The 21,579-nt window shown below is 51.5% G+C and overlaps 1 protein-coding gene across 5 annotated transcripts in view; it reads right to left on the bottom strand.

The window, feature by feature from the left end:
* Window positions 1-6,774: 6,774 nt before the first annotated feature.
* The window catches only part of PCSK6 (proprotein convertase subtilisin/kexin type 6), a 195,198-nt gene continuing 180,393 nt past the window's right edge, over window positions 6,775-21,579 (bottom strand). For all 5 annotated transcript variants that reach the window (XM_063640040.1, XM_063640041.1, XM_055277040.2 and 2 more), the window contains 3 exons: window positions 18,996-19,125; window positions 10,060-10,172; window positions 6,775-8,193 (listed from right to left, as the gene is read on the bottom strand). In XM_063640040.1, the coding sequence (XP_063496110.1) occupies window positions 8,096-8,193; window positions 10,060-10,172; window positions 18,996-19,125 (341 nt within the window). In that variant the 3' untranslated portion in view covers window positions 6,775-8,095. The remainder of the gene's footprint in view (window positions 8,194-10,059; window positions 10,173-18,995; window positions 19,126-21,579) is intronic.

Here is a 21,579-nt window from a genome sequence, read left to right as displayed (position 1 = left end):
AGTCACCACCCTTGCCCCAAGGGTAACCATTATCCTGACATCTTGTATAGATTTGCTTTGCCTAGTTTCGTATTTATGCAAATGAAGTACCTTACATATTTTTTGCTTAACATTATGTTTGTGTGTAGATGTAGTTCATTTATTCTCACTGTAATACAGTATTTCATTGTGGATGTTTTACAATTTACTTATCCATTCTGCTGTTGATGAACATTTGGGTAACTTTCACTCTGGAGCTTTTATATTATAAATAGTGTACCTACAAAGACAATAATGTATATCTTCATGTGAACACATATACTGATATACACCCGGGGATGGAATTACTGGGTCATAGGGTTTACTTATGTTCAGCTTAAGTAGGACATAGTTTTCCAAAGTGGTTGTACCAACTTAAACTCCTTGCTAACGTTTAGTATTGTCTGTCTTTTTAATCTTAGCCATTCTGGTAGATAGGTAATGGTATGAAATTGTGGTTTTAACTGTATTTCCCTAATTACTAACACAGTTGAGAACTTTAAAAAGTATATTTATGTTCATTTGGATAACCTCTTTAATGAAGTGTCTGCTTAGGTGTTTTGCCCATTTTTCTATTGGGCTTTTTTTTAAACTGATCTGTAGGAGCTCTTTATATTTTTTCAATAGGAACCTTGTGAGCTATGTCTGTGGTGACTATCTTCCCCCTGTGGCTTGGGTTTTCACTCTCTTAATGGTATCTTTTGATGAATAGAGGTTCTTCATTGTAATACAGTCTGATTTATGAACCTTTCCCTATACAGTTAATGGTTTTCGAGTATGCTTTGAGAAACTTTTGCCTACTCCATAATTATATTTTCTTTAAAAGCTTTCTTCTTCCACCTTGTGCATTTAGATCTGCAGTCTCTCTGGCATAGATTTTTGTGCATAGTCTAAGGTAGGGAAGAAGATATATTTTTCTCCATATGGATATTTGGTTGACCCAGCACCATTTATTGAAAAGACCATTTTTTTCCCCCATTGCTCTGCAGAGCAACTCTTTTCAAAAATCAAGTGTCCAAATATGTGAGGGCCTGCTTCTGAACTAGCTATTCTGTTCCATGGGTTTAGTCAGCTATCCTTGCAGAATACAAGCTTTAGAAAAAGACTTGGTATTTGTCCCTCAAAAAAAGCTCCCATTTTTTCCTCAGATTATCTAGTAGTTATCTGGTTATTCTAATCCTTTGCATGTGAACATAAATGGTAGATACGTCTTGTATCTGAAAAAGCACCCATGATTTGATTTGTATTTGTGCTGGATCTGTAGATGAATTTGGAGAGAATTAATATCTTTACAATATTAAGTATTCCAATCAATGGGCATATTATAACCTTACATTTATTGAGCTACTCTTTAATTTCAGTAGCATCTTACAGATTTTGTGTCGAGGCCTTGTATATCCTTTACTAGATTGTCTAGATATTTAATAGATTGTCTAGATATTTAATAGATTGTCTAGATATTTGATAGATTGTCTAGATATTTGATAGATTGTCTAGATATTTGATAGATTGTCTAGATATTTAATAGATTGTCTAGATATTTAATAGATTGTCTAGATATTTGATAGTTTTTGATGCTACTGTAAATAGTATCTTTTGTTTAAAAATTCCATTTTCTAATCATTAGTTTTGATATATTTAAATACAGCAGATTTCTGTATATTGGCATTACATCCAGCAATCTTGTGAAATTTACTTATTAATTGTAATAGTTTATCTGTAACCATTCTTGTGGATTTTCTACATACATAACCATGCTATTTGAGAATAATGATAGTTGGCTGGGCTTGGTGGCTCATGTCTGTCATCCCAGCACTATGGGAGGCTGAGGTGGGTGGGTCACCTGAGGTCAGGAGTTTGAGACCAGCCTGGCCAACATGGTGAAAACCCACCTCTACTAAAAATACAAAAATTAGCCGGGTGTGGTGGCACGTACCTGTAATCCCAGCTACTTGGGAGGCTGAGGCACGAGAATCACTTGAATCAGGGAGGCAGAGGTTGCAGTGAGTGGAGATCATGCCATTGCACTCCAGCCTGGGCAACAGAGTGAGATTCGGTCTCAAAAAAAAAAAAAAAAAAAAAGATAGTTTTATTTCCTCCTTTCCAGTTATTATACTGGTTCTGTATTTTTTGCCCTGTTACACTGGCTGGGATCGCTGCACAATGTTGAACAGTGGTGGTAGTGGACATGCTTTGGCAGGTATCACTTCATAGCCCAGAAAAAAACCCTAACCCAATGATCGTTAACATCGCCAGTACTGGAACAGATCGTGTAGTCCCTGCTAGAATGCAGTGAGCACACAGAATCAGTCTGTGAGATTCCTGTCAAAGATGCATGACTTAAAACGTGAGGAAACCTCAGACAAGTGCACACCGAAGGACAACCTGCAAATAACTGGCCTATAGTCTTTAAAAGGTTCCAGATGACGAGGCAAGGAAAGACTGAGGAACCGCCAGATGGAAGAACATTAAAGAGACATGATGACTAAGTGAAAAGTGTGTTTCTAAACCAGACCGTTTTGCTAAGAACTTTATTGGGACAACTGGCAGAACTAGAATTCAGTCAGAGGGTTAGATGGTAATAACATATCGATATTAATTTCCTGAGTCTGATGGCTGTGCAGGAGAATGTCGTTGTTTATAGGAAATACGCACTGAAGTATTGGGGGGAGGGGTCATAGGGTATATCAGCAACTTACTCTCAAATTGGGAGGGAATTTCTTTGTATTGTACTTGGATCTTTTTTGCTTTTTGAGATGGAGTCTCACTCTGTTACCCGGGCTGGAGTACAGTGGTGGAATCTCAGCTCACTGCAACTTCCGCCTCCTAGGTTCACGTGATTCTGATGCCTCAGCCGCTCGAGTAGCTGGGATTACAGGCGCTCACCACCATGCCTGGCTAATTTTTATATTTTTAGTAGAGACGGGGTTTTGTCATGTTTGCCAGGCTGGTCTTGAGCTCCTGACCTCAAGAAGTGATTTCCTTTGCCCCCTGTCTCTGCCTCGGACTCCCAAAGTGCGGGGATTACAGGCCTGAACCATCACACCTGCCCCGTCACTGCAACTTTTAACTAAAAAAAACTAAAAAAGTTAAACAAAATAACTAAAGAATTAAAATAACTTTAACAAGTTAAAATAACTAAAAAAATTAAAATAACAAGTTAAAATAACTGAAAAATAAAATAACTTAAAAGTTAAACAAAATAACTAAAAAATTAAACAAAATAACTAAAAATGTTAAACAAAATAACTAAATAATGAAAAAAGTTAAACAAAATAAAACCTAAACTTCATTTAATTCCAGAGAGGACCACCAGGTGGAGTCCTTAGGCTGGAGAGCTGGTTTTAACTTGGGGCCCTTCTGTTGCTGTGTTTAAAAAAAAAAAAAAAGAGTGGGGTGGTATCTCTTTACTTTAAAAAGGGAAAGTTGTACAAGTTTCCCTTCAGCATAGGAACAGGGACAGAAATGGAACCATATGTGGTTTTATTCATTTAGGGTATCTCTACGAAGTTGCAAACAATTTTCTTTTTTGATTCCATTTCTTGTGGCCAGAATTTCTCAACCTCGGCACTCCTGACATTTTGGTCTGGACAGTTCTTTGTCATGGGGGCTGCTGTGCATTGTAGGGTGCGTAGCAGCATTCCTGGCCTCCACCCACTGGATGTGAGTACATCCTTCCAGTTGTGACAACCCAAAATGTCTCCAGACGTTGCCAAATGTCCCCTGGAAGACAAAAATCATCCCTGGTTGAGAACCACTATTTTGGCAACAGGATGTTCTCTGCCCCGGGCACTTTGGGTCCTCTTGTTTCAAAAGGGAGGCTAAGCTATCTGGTCACCCTTAGTGTGGGTGGTCTGTAGTGGTGAGGGGCTTTGGATGGTGGGACTGAACCCTAGGATCTAAGGTGTGTGCTCCGTGCTGTACCATCTAAGGATGCTGTTCTGTGCTCAGATAAGCCACAAAGCCTAGCGTGTCAGGAAAGGACTTAAACAGCCAACCAGGAAGGATAGAGTCTGGGTTCGTGCGAGGAAAGCAACAGCGAAGGCTGGGGTAGGGGAGCAGAGTCTTCCTTTCCCCCCAGCAGCCAGTGCCCAGTGGCCTCCCAGCTGGCTGGGCAGAACCTTAAGATACTAGAGAATGGCCTTGGTGTATTACTTTCCATCACCCCTGCTTGTTCTTATGAAAATGTTTTTCTTTCCTACTTCACCTCCTCTTTCCATCCTGGGATCTGAACCTCTGCCCCTCACCTGCTCCCGGGGCCTCAACATACTCCAAGCTTTTAGGCAAAAGGCCCTCTCCAGCCATATATCAATAATGCAAATGCAGCGGAGGGTGGTCTCCCCAAGTTCAAGGACACTCCACTCCTGGACTCATTTAGACCATGTTGCTGTCTGTCTGTCTGTCTATCTATCTATCTATCTATCATCTATCTCTGTCATTTTTGACTGATTGATTGAGACAGGGTCTCACTATATTTCTCAGGCTGGCTGCAAACGCCTGGGCTCAAGCCATCCTCTTGCTTCTAACCTCTCAGAATGCTAGGATTACAGGCATGAGCCACTGTGCCTGGTGCTTTTATTTTTTTAAGTTCTGTCCACCCCCCTCCCATTTCAGGTGTGTCTTCTGTACAAAGTGCAGTTCTCACCAGTCCGTTGAAGAGTCACAAGATAGAAAGTCAGTAGTGGCCTGGGAGGGATGGGGATGTGTACATGAGGTCCACTGTGAGGTGCCAAAGAATTTGGGGATAAGGTCAGATAAACATCACCCCCTGAAAATAAAGCTAGTTTAAAACAAATGCATCATGGCTGCATTTGGGCAGCTGCAGAACGACGCCCCTCCCGCAGCCAGCCAGCCTCCTTCCCTGGGCACAGGGGTGGGAGCAACTTTGCCAACGTGCAGCCCAAGGCAAGGCACTCACTTCTGTGGGCCTCAGTGTCCTTGTCTGGGAAATGACAGGTTTAGAGGAGGCGATCCATGATCCTGTCACTTAAAATCCATACACATATCCTGCCAGAGTCCAGACAATCTCAACCTCAGCGACGGACCTCTTGGGAGCAGACATTATAGGTAGCTGGTCTCTTTCAACAAGGTGGAGTTTAGTCATTAGGACTTTCTGAACAACTTCTCAACTCCCCACCCGACTTGTCAGCCCCAAGCTGGGCTTGCCTGGCTCAGCCACTCGACGAGGCTGCCTGGCTGGCTTTCCTGTAGTTGGTGTCCTTTGGGAGATAAAGGGAGTTTCTTCCCTTTTTTTTTTTTTTTTTTGAGACGCCGCTTCGCTCTTGTTGCCCAGGCTGGAGTACAGTGGTGCGATCTTGGCTCACTGCAGCTTCCGCCTCCTGGGTTCAAGCGATTCTCCTGCCTCAGCCTCCCAAGTACCTGGGATTACAGGTGTCACCACCATGCATGGCTAATTTTTGTATTTTTAGTAGAGATGGGGTTTCACTGTGTTGGCCAGGCTGGTCTCGAACTCCTGACCTCAGGTGATCCACCCACCTCGGCCTCCCAAAGTGCTGGGATTACAGGTGTGAGCCACCACGCCCAGCTAGGAGTTTATTTCCGATTCAGCTGCAAACATGGTAGACTGTAAGCTCTCAGTGGGCAAAGAGCTCAGATTTATTGATATCGGGGCTCTAGGGTCTAAAAAGCTGCCTTGCATCAGCAGTACTTAAGTTGCTGGTTTTAATTCAATGTCAGTCTCACGGGCGGGGCAAGGGGTTGAATCTTTATCCTAAACACACTTATTCCTTCACTGCCTCACACGCACAACTCCGGTCAATTGGTGCTTGTGGTGGCCAGCTGTTGGGTTGTGTGGCCTGCCCTACCTTCTGAGAGCTGCACATTGCTCCCCTCCTCTGCTGCAGAGCTCCCTGCAGCCATATTCTTCTGCACAAGCCTGTCCTTGTAGCCACAGCTGATGACACGGAGAGTACCAATGTAAGGTAGGTTGACCAAGTCCTGTCCCTGGGAAAAGAAGAGCCATGAAACAGACCCAGAAAGTTGGCTTGAGGGGTTGGATTTGTACCAGTTTTACCTGGAAGATGCTGGAGGTCTTGTCATTTGTCCCATCAACTGGAGAAGGCAGCTATGGAGAGAAGGGCAGTGCTGCAGTACAGAGAGGGTCCAGGTGACATTTAATGCTGGTCCCAGGTTTCCCAAGGCTCCACTGCACCCTTCCCTGAAATTCTGAATCCACTCTGGATTCTCAAAACAATGCCCCTCACCCACTCTTGTTTTCACCTAAGTCATTTCTAGTTAATGCATTTCCTTTACTTGCAGCCAAAGGATTCCTAGCAAGTACAAGCTTCTGACCTCACAGAGAGGCCATGGTAAACTTCCCAAGGAGTGCATAAGCCATGGGTTCAGGGATTTCAGCCACTGCGTAGAAGACAAGCTGTAACCTAATTCAATCATACTTGGCAGCAACTGGTGAAGAGGCTGGCAGTCTGGGCTGTGGGGCGCTCCCCTGTGACAGATGGAAGGGGCCCCTCTATCTGGAGGGGCTCTAGAACCTCCTCCCAATGAGGCTAATGTGGTCTGAGGAGGGTCTCTTTGCCAAATGACATTCTGGGGTTGGGATCTGGGATTTCCTCCATTGCTTCCTTACATCAGCATTTGCTAAAGTTCAAAAGAAGACCTTCCACGTAATGACATCAAACAGATGTGAACCCACAATTAAAGTGACGTCCACTTAACACTTGGTCAGCACTCCTATTTCATTTTGTGCGCCTTGGAAAGAAATACAGGCTCCTGTGCTATGGGATGTTAACTCTTTTATTAATTTAGGGTCAACATTGTATGTGCTTCATTGATTTCTCTTTCAGAGTTGTAGATTCAATAAACAACATCTGGGTTCTCTCCAGCTCACAGGTGACAAGGCAAATGCACTGTCGTCAAACAGGGGAGCGGGACAATATGAAGAAAGACGAGGTCGAAAAAATTTAAGGCAAATGTTACTTCCCTATTCAAGGGAATTGATCAAGCAGATCTGTGCATTTCAATGAAAATATATGAAATATTTGTCAAAATAATTAACATCGGTAAAAATTAGAACATGTAGCTTATAAAATGCCTACACAGGTTTGGCAGAATAAATCCAGCTGTGTCATGTAGGCTCGTAATATACACAGACACAGGAGCATCCACCTTAAAAACGAGTCTTCTGAAGGGCAGAGGCCAAATGTATTTTAAAAGCAATTCCATGAAATGGGAAGTGATGGATGATTAACAATGCATGGGCCGGCTTTACATTTTGTTCAGAGGAATTGCTTGGCCAGCGGGGTACCTTCTGGCTGGCCACAGAATGCCTCCTGCTGCCCCTCCTCAGAAGGCTCTGCATCAGGTCGAGGTGGTCGTTCAGGCCATGAGACTGCTGAAGAGACAGATAGAACGCGGTAACAAGGAGCGCTCGGCTTGCTCAAAGGAGAACACTGCGGGGATGGAATCTCCGGGTCTGGGTTTGGAATCTGACTTTCTAATCCACTGCTGCAGTTTCAGAAGGAGCTATGTAGAAATAGATACTCCGGCCCCAGTGGTCATACATTTTATGCCCTCAAACCTATCTTAGAGTCTGACCAAACCGTCCCCAGACTGCTCAGGGGCAGGCAACGAGCAGGTAGACTGCTGGCCCTTTGTCACACATGAGGACGGCCCAGGGTTCACCGGCTGGGCCGGGGGGATTTACTGCACAGCCGCAGAAAAGCACGGGGAGAAGAGTGATGTGTGATGCCAAGCGTCTTTCTTTTCTGCTTTGGTCTTGAAGATTCAGTAAACTTATGGTCCCAGAAGCTGCTCCAAAGCCAGAGCCGTGGATTCCCAGAATTCATTTTGTTCCTGTTACAGTTTGTCAGAAGACGGGAGCCAGCAAGCAGCATTTGAGAGGATATCACCATTTCAGGAACACCTCCTTAAGAGCCACCACCCACCTGGCTTGGGTGCCCAGAGATGCTGCTCCTGGGGAGATAAAGCTGTCAGGTGCAGGGCACCGCCCCCGAAACAGGCTCTGGCTGACGGTCTGGAGGAAGGTGGACGGATGGATGGATGGGAGTCCCTGCCCTCTGTGGGCAGCTAGACACCCTTACCCGGCCAGGAGGCACGTGCGGCAGCAGAACTGAATGAAGAGCTTCCGTTCGCACAGCCGGTTGGACTTCACCATCTCGCAGAATGTCTCGTCAGCTGGGGCCCCGCATCAGGAAAGGAAAAGGAGGGAAAGGTCAGTCTTTGGTGCCTGTAAAGATTGTTTCAAGGCCGGGCGCGGTGCCTCATGCCTGTGATCCCAGCACTTTGGGAGGCCAAGGCAGGTGGATCACCTGAGGTCAGGAGCTTGAGACCAGTCTGACCAACATGGTGAAACCCCGTCTCTACTTATAACATAAAAATTAGCTGGGCATGGTGGTGGGTGCCTGTAATCCAAGCTACTCGGGAGGCTAAGGCAGGAGAGCCACTTGAACCCGGGAGGCAGAGGTTGCATTGAGCTGAGATCATGCCATTGCACTCCAGCCTGGGCAAGAAGAGCAAAACTCCATCTCAAAAATAAATAAATAAAAATAAAAAAAGATTGTTTCAAGCATTCCACATATGCTGGGCATCAGTGGTGCCCTGGGCAAGAGGGACACAGACAGAGGTGGGCAGCAGGATGGCAGCCCTTGAAGCCCCTCTCCTGCAATGCACTTGACTCTGGGCGCCCTGTGTGGCGGGAGGGCACTGGTGTATGGGGCTCTTGCTGAGTCTCAGTGACAAGGGGATTCATGAGCAGGATGTGGGGGTGTGTGGGAGGGATCTCGGGAGAACACCCAGCCTGGGCCCGTGGGGCACATGTGCACCTGTCTTTCTGGACATCTGTGCTGGCAGTGGAGCTTAGGAGGAAGACTCTAGGGGAGGCCGGAGGACGGGGCTGGAGGCAGGCGGGAATGGAAGCTGCTTCCACGGTGGCAGGGGCCGATGGGGAGGAGTGGGGATGGGGGGAAGGGAGCCACCGCAAACAGGACTTGCTGAGGACGCTGCTGCGGCAAGAGGAAGAGGCCTTTGAGGATGCATCATCCGTGGACCTGGGAGGCCCTCCAGTGGCAACCACACTTTTTTGGGCTACATACATAACGTGGGCAGGTGACTTCCTAAAGGAGTTTCCGGGCCTTTGAAGGACATAATTAGACAACCCTCCCGCACCCCCCACCCCCCAAAAAATCACCAGTAACAAGGCAAGGAGGCATCCCAGGGCCCTCCACAAGCTCCATGCTCTGCCAGGACAGGGCCAGTGCCAGCTTCATGCCCAAGGACCACCTGCCCTGACCCTGGACACGGGAGCAGAGAGCCTTCCTCTCCTGGCTGTCAGAATGTGGTGCCCAGAGCTGGCCCCATGTGGCTCCACCCTGCTGCTTGCTGGGCCAGAGTCCCCTTCCCTGCCCATGTGTCTGTAATGGCTCCTGCACTGAACCTCCAGGCAGGTCCTGCCAACCCTCCTTGTTGCCTGGAATTCCCAGACTGGGCACTTAGCTTCGGTCCCCTTTTAAGTTTCTGTTTTTACAACTTGTCCCTGTCCCCCATCCCACTGCACAGCCAGGGCTCTCCTGCAGCACGGATGCGGGTCCACGCTGGATCCCTGCGGAGCTGGGATTGCTGCTGCAGAGCGTGTGTTCTACTCTGGACTCTGTCCCCCTCGTCCTGGGGCAGAGACCCTCCAGGCTTCCTGGCTTTGACCCCCCATCTTTGATGGGATGTCGTCATATCCGGGCCACCGGGGGCCTGTGGCATGGCAGTGGGACCAGTACAAGGACAAAATCATTTTTAGGAGTCACTCAATAAACAGATCAGCAGTGGCTGGGATGCCTCTCTGATCAATGTGTGAGAAGCCTAGAGGGAAGGGGGGAGATAGGGCAGCTGTCTTCCATATCAGCTAGAGGAATCCCACACAGTCGGATCAGGGACATGAACGCCTGTCTGTGGAGCCGCCATGCCTGTGTGGCTTTGCTCTTCTCTGCTGAGCACAAGCTGGCCAGCTGAGCTCCTCCACAGGCAGCCCCAGGGTAACCCGCTGCTGCTCACCGTTGCTGCACGTGTGGTTGGTGATGCAGGAGGTCCCCAGCTGTGTGAAGCCCGTCTTACAACTGCTGCAGTTCCTGCTGGAACCTGCACAGCTCAAGCAGTTCTCGTCACACCTGTGGGAAGATACCGTTTCTGCTGAAGTCTGGGGAAGAGGCCCCACCACTCTGCACTCCCTTCCCAGCACCCTCACCTCCCTGCACCTCCTTCCCACCCCCTCAGCCTCGGTGCACTGTAGAGAGGCTGTGTCCGCCACCATTCTCTGACACAGGGGCTAAGTGTCTGCGTCTTTCCTCCTGTCTGACCTCACTATTGCCCTGGGAGGGCAGAGACAGCCATGGCCAGTTGGCAGGAGCAAGCCCAGGATCAGGGGCCAGGCCCAGGCCTCCAAGGCTTCCCGCAGCTCACCTGGACACCCTCCTGGGCCCTGGCACCCAGCCCCCACACACACGGCTCCCAGAGCTGTGTCAGTCTTCTCTCTCCAGCGGCTGCCGGGCTGCGATGGCTGTAGGCTTGGGGTCCAGGCCAGACTGCACCCAGGGATGTGACACACCTGACTCGAGCTGACCAGAAGGCTGCTGTCACCTATATGTGGCCATGCCTGCTTTCCCCTGGGGAGTGGGAGAGATGCCCCACAATTCCTGCCCCTCTCGGACAGTCCTGGCCCAGCCTGCACAGAGATGGACCCCGGCCAGGGCTATCTCTAACGCAGGGTAAACGTGGCCTCAGGGGAGGGTTGGTGCACTACAGCCCAAGGGCCACATCCAGCATTTATCCTGGACCACAGTCACACTCATTCATTGACAATCTTTCCTGTAGCAGTGGCTGAGCTGAGTAGCTGTGACAGAGGCAGTGTTGGCCATTGTGCCCTTTACAGAAAGCACTTGCTGATGTGGGCCGAGTGCTTGAAGGAGCACGTTTCCCATCCTGGGGCCGTGAGTGCACCCCGGCTATGCTGCTGCCTGTCCCGAGTCCAGGGCCCAGTGACACAGTCTCCACAGTGCTTGCATCAGCTGCCCACCTCCCCATTGTTGCCAGCTAAGGGTGGAACAGGCCCCATAGGCAGGGCTTGGAGCTTTGCTGTGCTCATGCCTGGCCCTCCCCGGGGGGCAGTTCTTTGCTTTATCTAGATGACCCCTCCCTGCTGTGTGAGGCCTTCCATGCCCGGACACAGCAGCCCTCTGATGGGGTCTGGTCTCACCACTGACTCCGCTGCTCTGGAGCCCCAGGTGCAGTGTCGCTTCAGCCTGGGTGGGAGGTGGGTTGTATTCCTAGTGTGTCAGGATGCTGAGCCTAGAGCTCACGCCCTCGGTCTGTAATTGTAAATGTGTAAACCCCACAGGCAAACTCACATCCAGGAGCCTTTCTAATGTTCCCATCCAGACCGCCCCAGAGGAGAGGATGGGGTTAGACGACTTGCCAGAGGGGGTTGTACACTTGTGGGAAGCCCCACGGGTCTGCCCCCATCATGCTGCCCCCTCCCCACACCTGCCCTTGCACATTCTGGTGGCCCAGCCACCAAACCCTGATGCCCCAGTACAGGTTATGACTTGACCCTTTGGTTTCTCTTACAGACAATGCCACTGGTGAGAGGAGAACCAGGGCTGAGCTGAGTCATTTATCTTTTTTTTTTTTTTTTTTTTTTTTTTTTTTTTGAGACGGAGTCTTGCTCTGTCACCCAGGCTGGAGTGCAGTGGCGCAATCTCGGCTCACTGCAAGCTCCGCCTCCCGGGTTCACGCCATTCTCCTGCCTCAGCCTCTCCGAGTAGCTGGGACTACAGGCGTCCGCCACCACGCCCGGCTAATTTTTTGTATTTTTTAGTAGAGACGGGGTTTCACCGTGGTCTCGATCTCCTGACCTCGTGATCCACCCGCCTCAGCCTCCCAAAGTGCTGGGATTACAGGCGTGAGCCACCGCGCCCGGCTTGAGCTGAGTCATTTAAAGAGATGTCAGTGGTCTGCAGGACCCAGGGGCCCAGTGCCCCCAGGCCATGGCAGAGGGTTGCTTCATCTATGAAGAACTGTGGTGAGGAGTGGGCTGCAGTGGACAGCCAGGAAGTTGCGGCTTGCTTCCTTCTTCAAATACAACCTCATCGAGCTCAGTAGGACGGCAGGGGCCTCGGTTTTCCATTGCTCTATACCGGGTTGCCACACACTTAGCAGCTTAAAATAACACCCACTCAGTGGCTCCCCGTTATGCAGGCAGAAGTCCAGGCAGACGCAGCTGGGCTCTCCACGGAGGGTCTCACAAGGTTCAGGGAAAGGTGGTGGCCAGGCTGGGCTCCCCTCTGGAGGTCTGGGGAAAGAATCTATCACCATGCTGCTCAGGGAGACAGGTGACGCCCCCGTCCCTGTTAGGCCAGTGCAGACGGCTCTCCCTGGGGGACCCTGCGTAGCTCTTGCTCTCCGTCAGGATCACTGTGCCCAGCAGTGGGTCCTCGTGGGCAGCACTAGCTTTGGGCAGGGTGGCTTTTAAGATGCTTCTGTTTCTACAACCATCTATGGTACCTACTTTACCCCCAAACACCATGGCCACTTTGCCCTGCCACATTCTGGAAGGACAGGGATGCCGAATGCAGCCCTCTCTCCCTGCTCTTTGCAGAGGCCACTCCCATCAGCCTCCTGCCTGTTGAGGAGCAGGGTGCAGAAGACTGATGCTTTCATGCTCCAGCCTGGATGCAGAATGCGCATTGGCAGGAGGCGTGCCCCTTCAAGCTGTGCCCCTGAGAGTCTCTGCCCCCGCTGAGCCTGGGGGCAAGTGGAGGAAGGGCCAGGGCATGAGAAGTTTGTCTCCCCCGCTGGCAAGCAGTCCACAGAGGCCTCTTTTTCTTCCAAGTTGTCCAGGCTGGCTCTTGCTGGGTCCTCTCACTAGGTCTTGAGGGTGTTCGGCCCCTCTCTTAAGGAACTTACCATGCATTGTTCTCAGCTTCGGGCCTCAGCTTCCACCTGCGGTTGCCAACCCAGCAGGCCTGCGTCCTGGCCTGCATGTTCCAATGCAGCCCCTGTCTGGCCACATGCTCCCTCGGAGCTGCCTGGCACAGCAGCAGCGGACGGCCACGGTGTCCACCAGCATTCTGGGGCCTGGAGGATGCCTGTGGTTCTCTACCAGCTCAGGCTGTCCGAGTGGGGAGAGACCCCGCAGAGCCGATCGGACCAAGGCTTTGCTTCCTTTGGGAGGCGTCCACACTGACGCTCTTCCTGGGGGTGCTTCTCCAAGACCCAGTGTGTCAGCCCCAGCACTGTCAGCCTCTGCAGGGCCGAAAGCTTCCCCTCATGTGGGAACAAGTACCCAGGAAACTCCTGTCCTCCACTGCCCAAAGAGAGGTTTGCGGCGGGGCTGCCTGCCTGCTGCCTCCTGGGGGACAGGGTATGCCAATGCTCTGGCCGCCTACAAGGGTCCAGTTGCACAGCTCTGGGCATGATCAGCATGCCCTGAAATCCAGGGCATTTGACAAATGAAAGTGATTATCACTGTTTAATTCCAAGTTCTCCCTGGATTGCTATATTTAATTATCTGAGAACCAGCTGACTGGTTAACATGAAGGGTTTAACTTCAGACAACTGTGCCCAGGACCCTGTGCAGGACTCAGCAAGGCTGCACCTTGCAAGCGGGTGGCAAGTTTCCTATTTTACGGCAACTCAGTAGAAGGGGCTGATGCTTGCAGAGATACGTAACCGCCACCAGGTCCCTCTGTTGTGGGTCACACGAGTGCAAGGACTCGGTGGTCCCTTGTGGGCTCACTGTAGGGCTTTGTTTCTAGGGGAACAGGTTACAACCCACAGTGGTTCTTACACACAGCCTGGGAGGCAGACCCCATTGTGCGGTGAATCTACCAGTGCTAACAGGTACCCAGCTGGGAGCCAGGCATGGGCGCCCCTCCCCTGCTCTGACACAAGCCTTTGAGGGCTCCCTCATTTTAAGTCTTTTTCAGACAGAAGCCCCCCGATATGGTTTGAACATTTGTCCCCTCCAAATGTCATGTTGAGATGTGATCCCAAGTGTTGGAGGTGGGGCCTGGTGGGAGGTGTTTGCATCATGGGGTGGATCCCTCATAAATGGCTTTGCACCATCCCCTTGGTGATGAGTGAGTTCATGTGAGAGCTGCTTGTTTAAAGGTGTGTGGCAACTCCTTCCTTTTTTTTTTCTTTTGAGATGGAGTCTCGCTCTGTCGCTCACACTGGAGTGCAGTGGCGCGATCTTGGCTCACTGCAACCTCCTCCTCCTTGGTTCAAGCGATTCTCCTGCCTCAGCCTCCTGTAAGACTGGGATTACAGGCACACACCACCACGTCCAACTAATTTTTGCATTTTTTTTTTTTAGTAGAGAAGGGGTTTTGCCATGTTGGCCAGGCTGGTCTTGAATTCCTGGCCTCAGGTGATCTGCCCACCTTGGCCTCCCAAAGTGCTGGGATTACAGGTGTGAGCCACCGTGCCAGGCCTCCTTCCCTCTCTTGCTCCTGCTATTGCTATGTGACGTGCTGCTCTTGCTTCACCTTCCGTCAGGAGTAAAAGCTCCCCGAGGCTTCCCCAGAAGCTGGGCAGAAGCTGGAGCCACGTTTCCTATTAAGCCTACAGAACTGTGAGGTAATTCAACCTCTTTTCTTTATAAATTACCTAACCTCAGGTATTTCTTTTTAGCACTGTGAAAGCAGGCTAACACCTGGCACTTCCCTCACAGCCCATCCCCATCATCACACCTTCACAGCTCACCCAGATCATCACACCCTCACAGCTCACCCCGATCATCACACCCTCACAGGTCACCCCGATCATCACACCCTCACAGGTCACCCCATCACCACACCCTCACAGCTCACCCCATCATCCCATCATCACACCCTCACAGCCCACCCCATCATCCCATCATCACACCCTCACATCCCACCCCATCATCCCATCACCACACCCTCACAGCCCACCCCATCATCACACCCTCACAGCTCACCCCATCACCACACCCTCACAGTTCACCCCGATCATCACACCGTCACAGCTCACCCCATCACCACACCCTCACAGCTCACCCCATCATCATACCCTCACAGCTCACCCCATCATCCCATCATCACACTCTCACAGCCCACCCCATCATCCCATCATCACACCCTCACATCCCACCCCATCATCCCATCATCACACCCTCACAGCCCACCCCATGATCACACCCTCACAGCTCACCCCATCATCACACCCTCACATCCCACCCCATCATCCCATCATCACATTCTCACAGCTCACCCCATCATCCCATCATCACACCCTCAAATCCCACCCCATCATCCCATCATCACACCCTCACAGCCCACCCCATCATCCCATCATCACACCCTCACAGCCCACCCCATCATCCCATCATCATACCCTCACAGCTCACCCCATCATCACACCCTCACAGCTCACCCCATCACCACACCCTCACAGCCCACCCCATGATCACACCCTCACAGCTCACCCCATCACCACACCCTCACAGCTCACCCCATCATCACACCCTCACATCCCACCCGATCATCCCATCATCACACTCTCACAGCTCACCCCATCATCCCATCATCACACCCTCAAATCCCACCCCATCATCCCATCATCACACCCTCACAGCCCACCCCATCATCCCATCATCATACCCTCACAGCTCACCCCATCATCACACCCTCACAGCTCACCTCATCATCACACCCTCGCAGGTCACCCCATCATCACACCCTCACAGCTCACCCCATCATCACACCCTCACAGCTCACCCCATCATCACACCCGCACAGCCCACCCCCATCATCACACCCTCACAGCTCACTCCATCATCACACCTTCACAGCTCACCCCATCATCACACCCTCACACCCCACCCCATCATCACACCCTCACAGCTCACCCCATCATCACACCCTCACAGCCCACCCGCGTCATCACACCCTCACAGCTCACCCTCATCATCACACTCTCACAGCTCACCCCCATCATCACACCCTCACAGCTCACCCCATCACCACACCCTCACATTCCACCCCATCATCCCATCATCACACCCTCCCAGCCCACCCCATCATCACACCCTCACAGCTCACCCCATCATCACACCCTCACAGCTCACCCCATCATCACACCCTCACAGCCCACCCCATCATCACACCCTCACAGCTCACCCCATCATCACACCCTCACAGCTCACCCCATCATCACACCCTCAGAGCCCACCCCATCATCACACCCTCACACCTCACCCCATCACCACACCCTCACAGCCCACCCATCATCACACCCTCACATCCCACCCCATCACCACACCCTCACAGCCTACCCCATCACCACACCCTCACAGCTCACCCCATCATCACACCCTCAGAGCCCACCTGCATCATCACACCCTCACAGCTCACCCCATCATCCCATCATCACACCCTCACATCCCACCCCATCACCACACCCTCACAGCTCACCCCATCATCACACCCTCACATCCCACCCCATCACCACACCCTCACATCCCACCGCATCATCCCATCATCACACCCTCACAGCCCACCCCATCACCACACACTCACAGCTCACCCCATCATCACACCCTCACAGCCTACCCCATCATCACACCCTCACAGCTCACCCCATCATCACACCCTCACAGCTCACCCCATCACCACACCCTCACATCCCACCGCATCATCCCATCATCACACCCTCACATCCCACCCCATCACCACACCCTCACAGCCCACCCCATCATCACACCCTCACAGCTCACCCCATCATCACACTCTCACAGCCCACCCCATCATCACACCCCCACAGACCACCCCATCATCACACCCTCACAGCCCACCCCATCATCACACCCTCACAGCTCACCCCATTATCACACCCTCACAGCCCACCCCATCATCACACCCTCACAGCCCACCCCATCATCACACTCTCACAGCCCACCCCATCATCACACCCTCACAGCCCACCCCATCATCACACCCTCACAGCTCACCCCATTATCACACCCTCACAGCCCACCCCATCATCACACCCTCACAGCCCACCCCATCATCACACCCTCACATCCCACCCCATCATCACACCCTCACAGCCCACCCCATCATCACACCCTCACAGCCCACCCCATCATCACACCCTCACAGCTCACCCCATCATCACACCCTCACATCCCACCCCATCATCCCATCATCACATTCTCACAGCCCACCCCATCATCACACCCTCACAGCCCACCCCATCATCACACCCTCACAGCTCACCCCATCATCACACCCTCACATCCCACCCCATCATCCCATCATCACATTCTCACAGCCCACCCCATCATCACACCCTCACAGCTCACCCCATCATCACACCCTCACAGCCCACCCCATCATCACACCCTCACAGCCCACCCCATCATCACACCCTCACAGCTCACCCCATCATCACACCCTCACATCCCACCCCATCATCCCATCATCACATTCTCACAGCCCACCCCATCATCACACCCTCACAGCCCACCCCATCATCACACCCTCACAGCTCACCCCATCATCACACCCTCACATCCCACCCCATCATCCCATCATCACATTCTCACAGCCCACCCCATCATCACACCCTCACAGCTCACCCCATCATCACACCCTCACAGCTCACCCCATCATCACACCCTCACAGCTCACCCCATCATCACACCCCCACAGCTCACCCCATCATCACACCCTCACAGCTCACCCCATCATCACACCCTCACAGCCCACCCCATCATCACACCCTCACAGGTCCCTTCAAACTCCTCCATGTTGCTCCCACCCTGAATAAGACAGGTTGCCCTGCCCGGTTCTGGGTCTTGAGTTCATGATCTCCCAACATAGGGTAATATTCAGCCGGAAAAGAGGAGACCAGAGCAAACAGCTTCTCCTTTAACAGCTCATGTCCAACAACAGAAGGGGCCAGGGCCATCAAATAAGAATGGTGACTCTGTGGACGGACGCATGGGAGGAAGCACAAAAGGAGGATAGGATGGGTAAAATAGATGTGCATGGATTGTGCAGAAAACGGCTTTAGAATGAGGAAATTGTCAGGATTTTTTAATTTCTCTAAAGTATCTAACTAAAAAAAATATTTTAGGCCAGGCGTGGTGGCTCACACCCGTAATCCCAGCACTTTGGGAGGCTGAGGTGGGTGGATCACTTGAGGCCAGGAGTTCAAGACCAGCCTGGCCAACATGGTGAAACCCTGTCTCTATTAAAAATACAAAAAATTAGTGGGGAATGGTGGTGGGTGCCTGTAGTCCCAGCTACTTGGGAGGCGGAGGCAGGAGAATGGTGTGAACCCGGGAGGCGGAGCTTGCAGCAAGCCGAGATTGCGCCACTGCACTCCAGCCTGGGTGACAGAGCGAGACTCCATCTCAAAAAAAAAAATGAAAACAAAAACAAAAATTAGCTGGGCATTGTGGTGCATGCCTGTAGTCCCAGCTACTCGGGAGGCTGAGGCATGAGAATTGCTTGAATTCGAGGCAGAGGTTGCAGTGAGCTGAGGTCACACCACTGCACTCCAGCCTGGGCGACAGAGTGAGACTGTGTCTCCAAAAAAAAAATTTTTTTTAACCCAAAACATGGTTTCTCTGATTATCGACAGTGCAAAAGATGCATGCTGATCGTGACATGGGCAGGGGCATCCCGCGTAGTCCACCACTGGGGTGTGAGCACCTTGCTATTCTGCTTCCCGTCCTATCCCGTTGCTGCACAGTGTCTGGCCCACAGCAGGGACCCAACAAATATGAGTTCAGTGAACAAAGGGCCAAAGGCCCCTAACCAGCTCTGTAAATGGGCTCCTGTCCACAGTGGGGTGATGCAACATGCCCTCCCCCGGCCCCTGGGGAAGATGCTGCCAGACTCTGCCCTCCAGCCACTCCTCTGCTGGACACAGCTGCCTGCCGTTCCCCGCCAGGAAGACCGTACCTTCGACACACTTTGTGGGGCAAGCCCGGCATCTCCTCTGGGTAGAACCCCTCTCCACAGGCTGGCACACACTTCCAGTCTTGGAAGTGGAAGTTTTTCGCACAGTGAATGCACTCTTCTCTGCCTGGCCCTGAGAGACACAGGAGAAGCAGGTATCAGGGATGGCTGGGAGAAGACCATGCCCAGGCCTGCTTCAGGGCCTTGTGAGATCGGGGGTACCATTCAGGAGACCCCAGGCCACCACCATGGCTGCCATTTCCCAGGTTCTGTGAGCTGGGCCGTCCTCACCCGCTCCCAGGAGGTGGGCATCGCCATCCCCATTTCACAGACAGGGACGTCAAGGCATGAGATGATCTCAGAGGGAGCACACCTGCCCACTGGCCGTGCCACGATGATGGGCCCTGTCTCCAACAGGCCTAGGCCCACTTCTGCTTCCTGAATACTTGGAAATCCAGTGCCAAAGTCTTCATATAAAAAATATAAAATAGCTCATTTATGTTTTATATGGATGCATGTTGAAATGGCAATGTTTTAGACACATTAGGTTGAATAGGATATGTTACCAAAATTATTTTTGCCTGTTTCATTTGACCGTTGAAGATACGGTTACTCGGCAACTTCCAACTGCGTCTGTGGCCTGAATTTGTGGCTCTTCCATTGCACAGAACGCGGAGAAGATGACGTGGGAAGATGAAAGAAGAGATCTTTGGGAATGGTGTCGACAGGCGTTTGGTGTGTGCAGCCAGCGCGTTTTCAACAAGAGAGAAAAAAAGGCCTCACACTAAGGGCTTATAGGGCAGGGAGGAGAGACTCGAAGAGACAACAGTTCCGAGCAAAGGGCCACGAGTCATGAGGAAAACCTTCAGGTTGGCTCAGGGTCCGAGGAGGGCCTGTCGACCTGGGTCAGACGTTGGACAAGATGACTAGATAGCACCTCCTCTGGGCCAGGTGTCTCCAGGGAGCATCTGACGGGACGTCAGAGAGAGGCAGTGAGGTGGCCACTGACTGACAGCGGAGAGGGTTACAGGCAGGGAGGAATGATCTCAGGACTCTGTGATAATCACGGTGCCCAAGGGAACCTCCCCCAGCTGCTTCAGTTTGACTGTGGTCTTAGATTGAGACCTTGCAGTCTGCTCTGGACTCAGACGGGGCCTCTCGCTGCGTCAAGGGAAAACCTGTTTGCAGAGGTTCTGGAGCCTGGAGGGCTCAAGTACAAGACCCTGGGCTCTGGGGCTGGCTCCACACCTCGGAACCACAGCTGCAAGCCTGGGAGGGAATTCTGAGCTCACGCAGGAGAAGCTCCTCCTTTGAGAGTCAGGAAGAGTGTAGCCGAGAAGGCCACAGGGTTCTGAGCAGGGGGCAGATGTAGGGCCCTCAAGGGGCCTCTTGAAGACCACCGTCTTCACGGCGGGAGTCTCCCTGTCCTCCTGAGAGCAGTGGGAGAGCTGCCCCCCAGGTCGGGACTCTGTCTGGTTTATGCCGCTCTGGAGCAGAGGCTGCTCTTTGCTTTGGCCAACGCCGCCCTCCCCATCGCTGAGCTCTGGGAGCATCTGGTGGGTGGGTTTCGTGCGCAAGGCGGGGTGCCACTCTGAGTGGGGTTTGGGAGCTGTTCAGGGCCTGCTGTTGTACCTCTCATGCCTCACCTGCTGAACCCGTCATCCCCACTATCCTTCCTCCAGCACCAGGGTCCTTAACACCTGCGGAGCCTCCGAAGTGGGAAAGAAAGCTTGTTCTTGTTTGTACTTAGTTTAATGCTCAATGCATTAAGCTTCAAAGTTGTTAAAACACATTTATTTGGAGATGGTGGCGACGGTGGCACACAAATGTAAATTCACTTAATGCCACTGAACTGTATGCCTAAAAATAGTCAAGATGGTAAATTTTATGTGATGTGTATTTTACCACAATAAAAAAGCTGTTAAAGTGGGTTGATTTTCTAAGCGACCTATTTTCTCAACTACTAAAAACTATGAATTTCATAACTCAGTGAAAGTCTTTTAAAGATTCCATTAAGTCGCAAGTCTATATACTTTGAACACTTTAAAAGCACCCACAATCACAGCAATAAGAGCAGAATGGGCTATGCTTATACAGGACCTGCTATGTCATTTGCAGGGCCCAGTATAGAGTGAAAACACGGAGCCTTTATTCAAAAAGCTGGAAAAATGTGCCACAACAGGGATTAAAACAGAAAGCATTTTCCTTTCTTTTGAATCTCTCTTGGTCTGTTGTCTCTCATTTGCTGTTTCAAGTAGTGCCGTCTCAGGCACAGGGTGCTCACACATGAGGGCTGACCATCACAGGTGCTTGGGGCACTGCCCTGCAACTTGGTATGTGTGTGCCCTGCAGGCTGTCAGCTTCTAATCCACATGCCACTCCCCAGGTGGGTAAGTCTCATCCCACGGGGCCGCTGCATCAACCCAGCTGTGCCAGCAGCCCCGAAGGATTACAACCTCCATGCCAGGACACACGGGGCACCTGGACTCAGGAGGATGAGAGGCTCATCTCGATCGAGCTGCCTGCCAAGTGCACTGAAGCACTGTGAGCCAAGGGTGGGGACAGATTCCACCATGCCCTACCCCAA

This window comes from Symphalangus syndactylus, chromosome 5 (genome assembly GCF_028878055.3).
Source record: "Symphalangus syndactylus isolate Jambi chromosome 5, NHGRI_mSymSyn1-v2.1_pri, whole genome shotgun sequence".
NCBI classification, from domain to species: Eukaryota; Metazoa; Chordata; class Mammalia; order Primates; family Hylobatidae; genus Symphalangus; species Symphalangus syndactylus.
The sequence above is the reverse complement of the archived record's forward strand: the minus strand, read 5'-3'. Positions and strand labels throughout refer to the sequence as shown.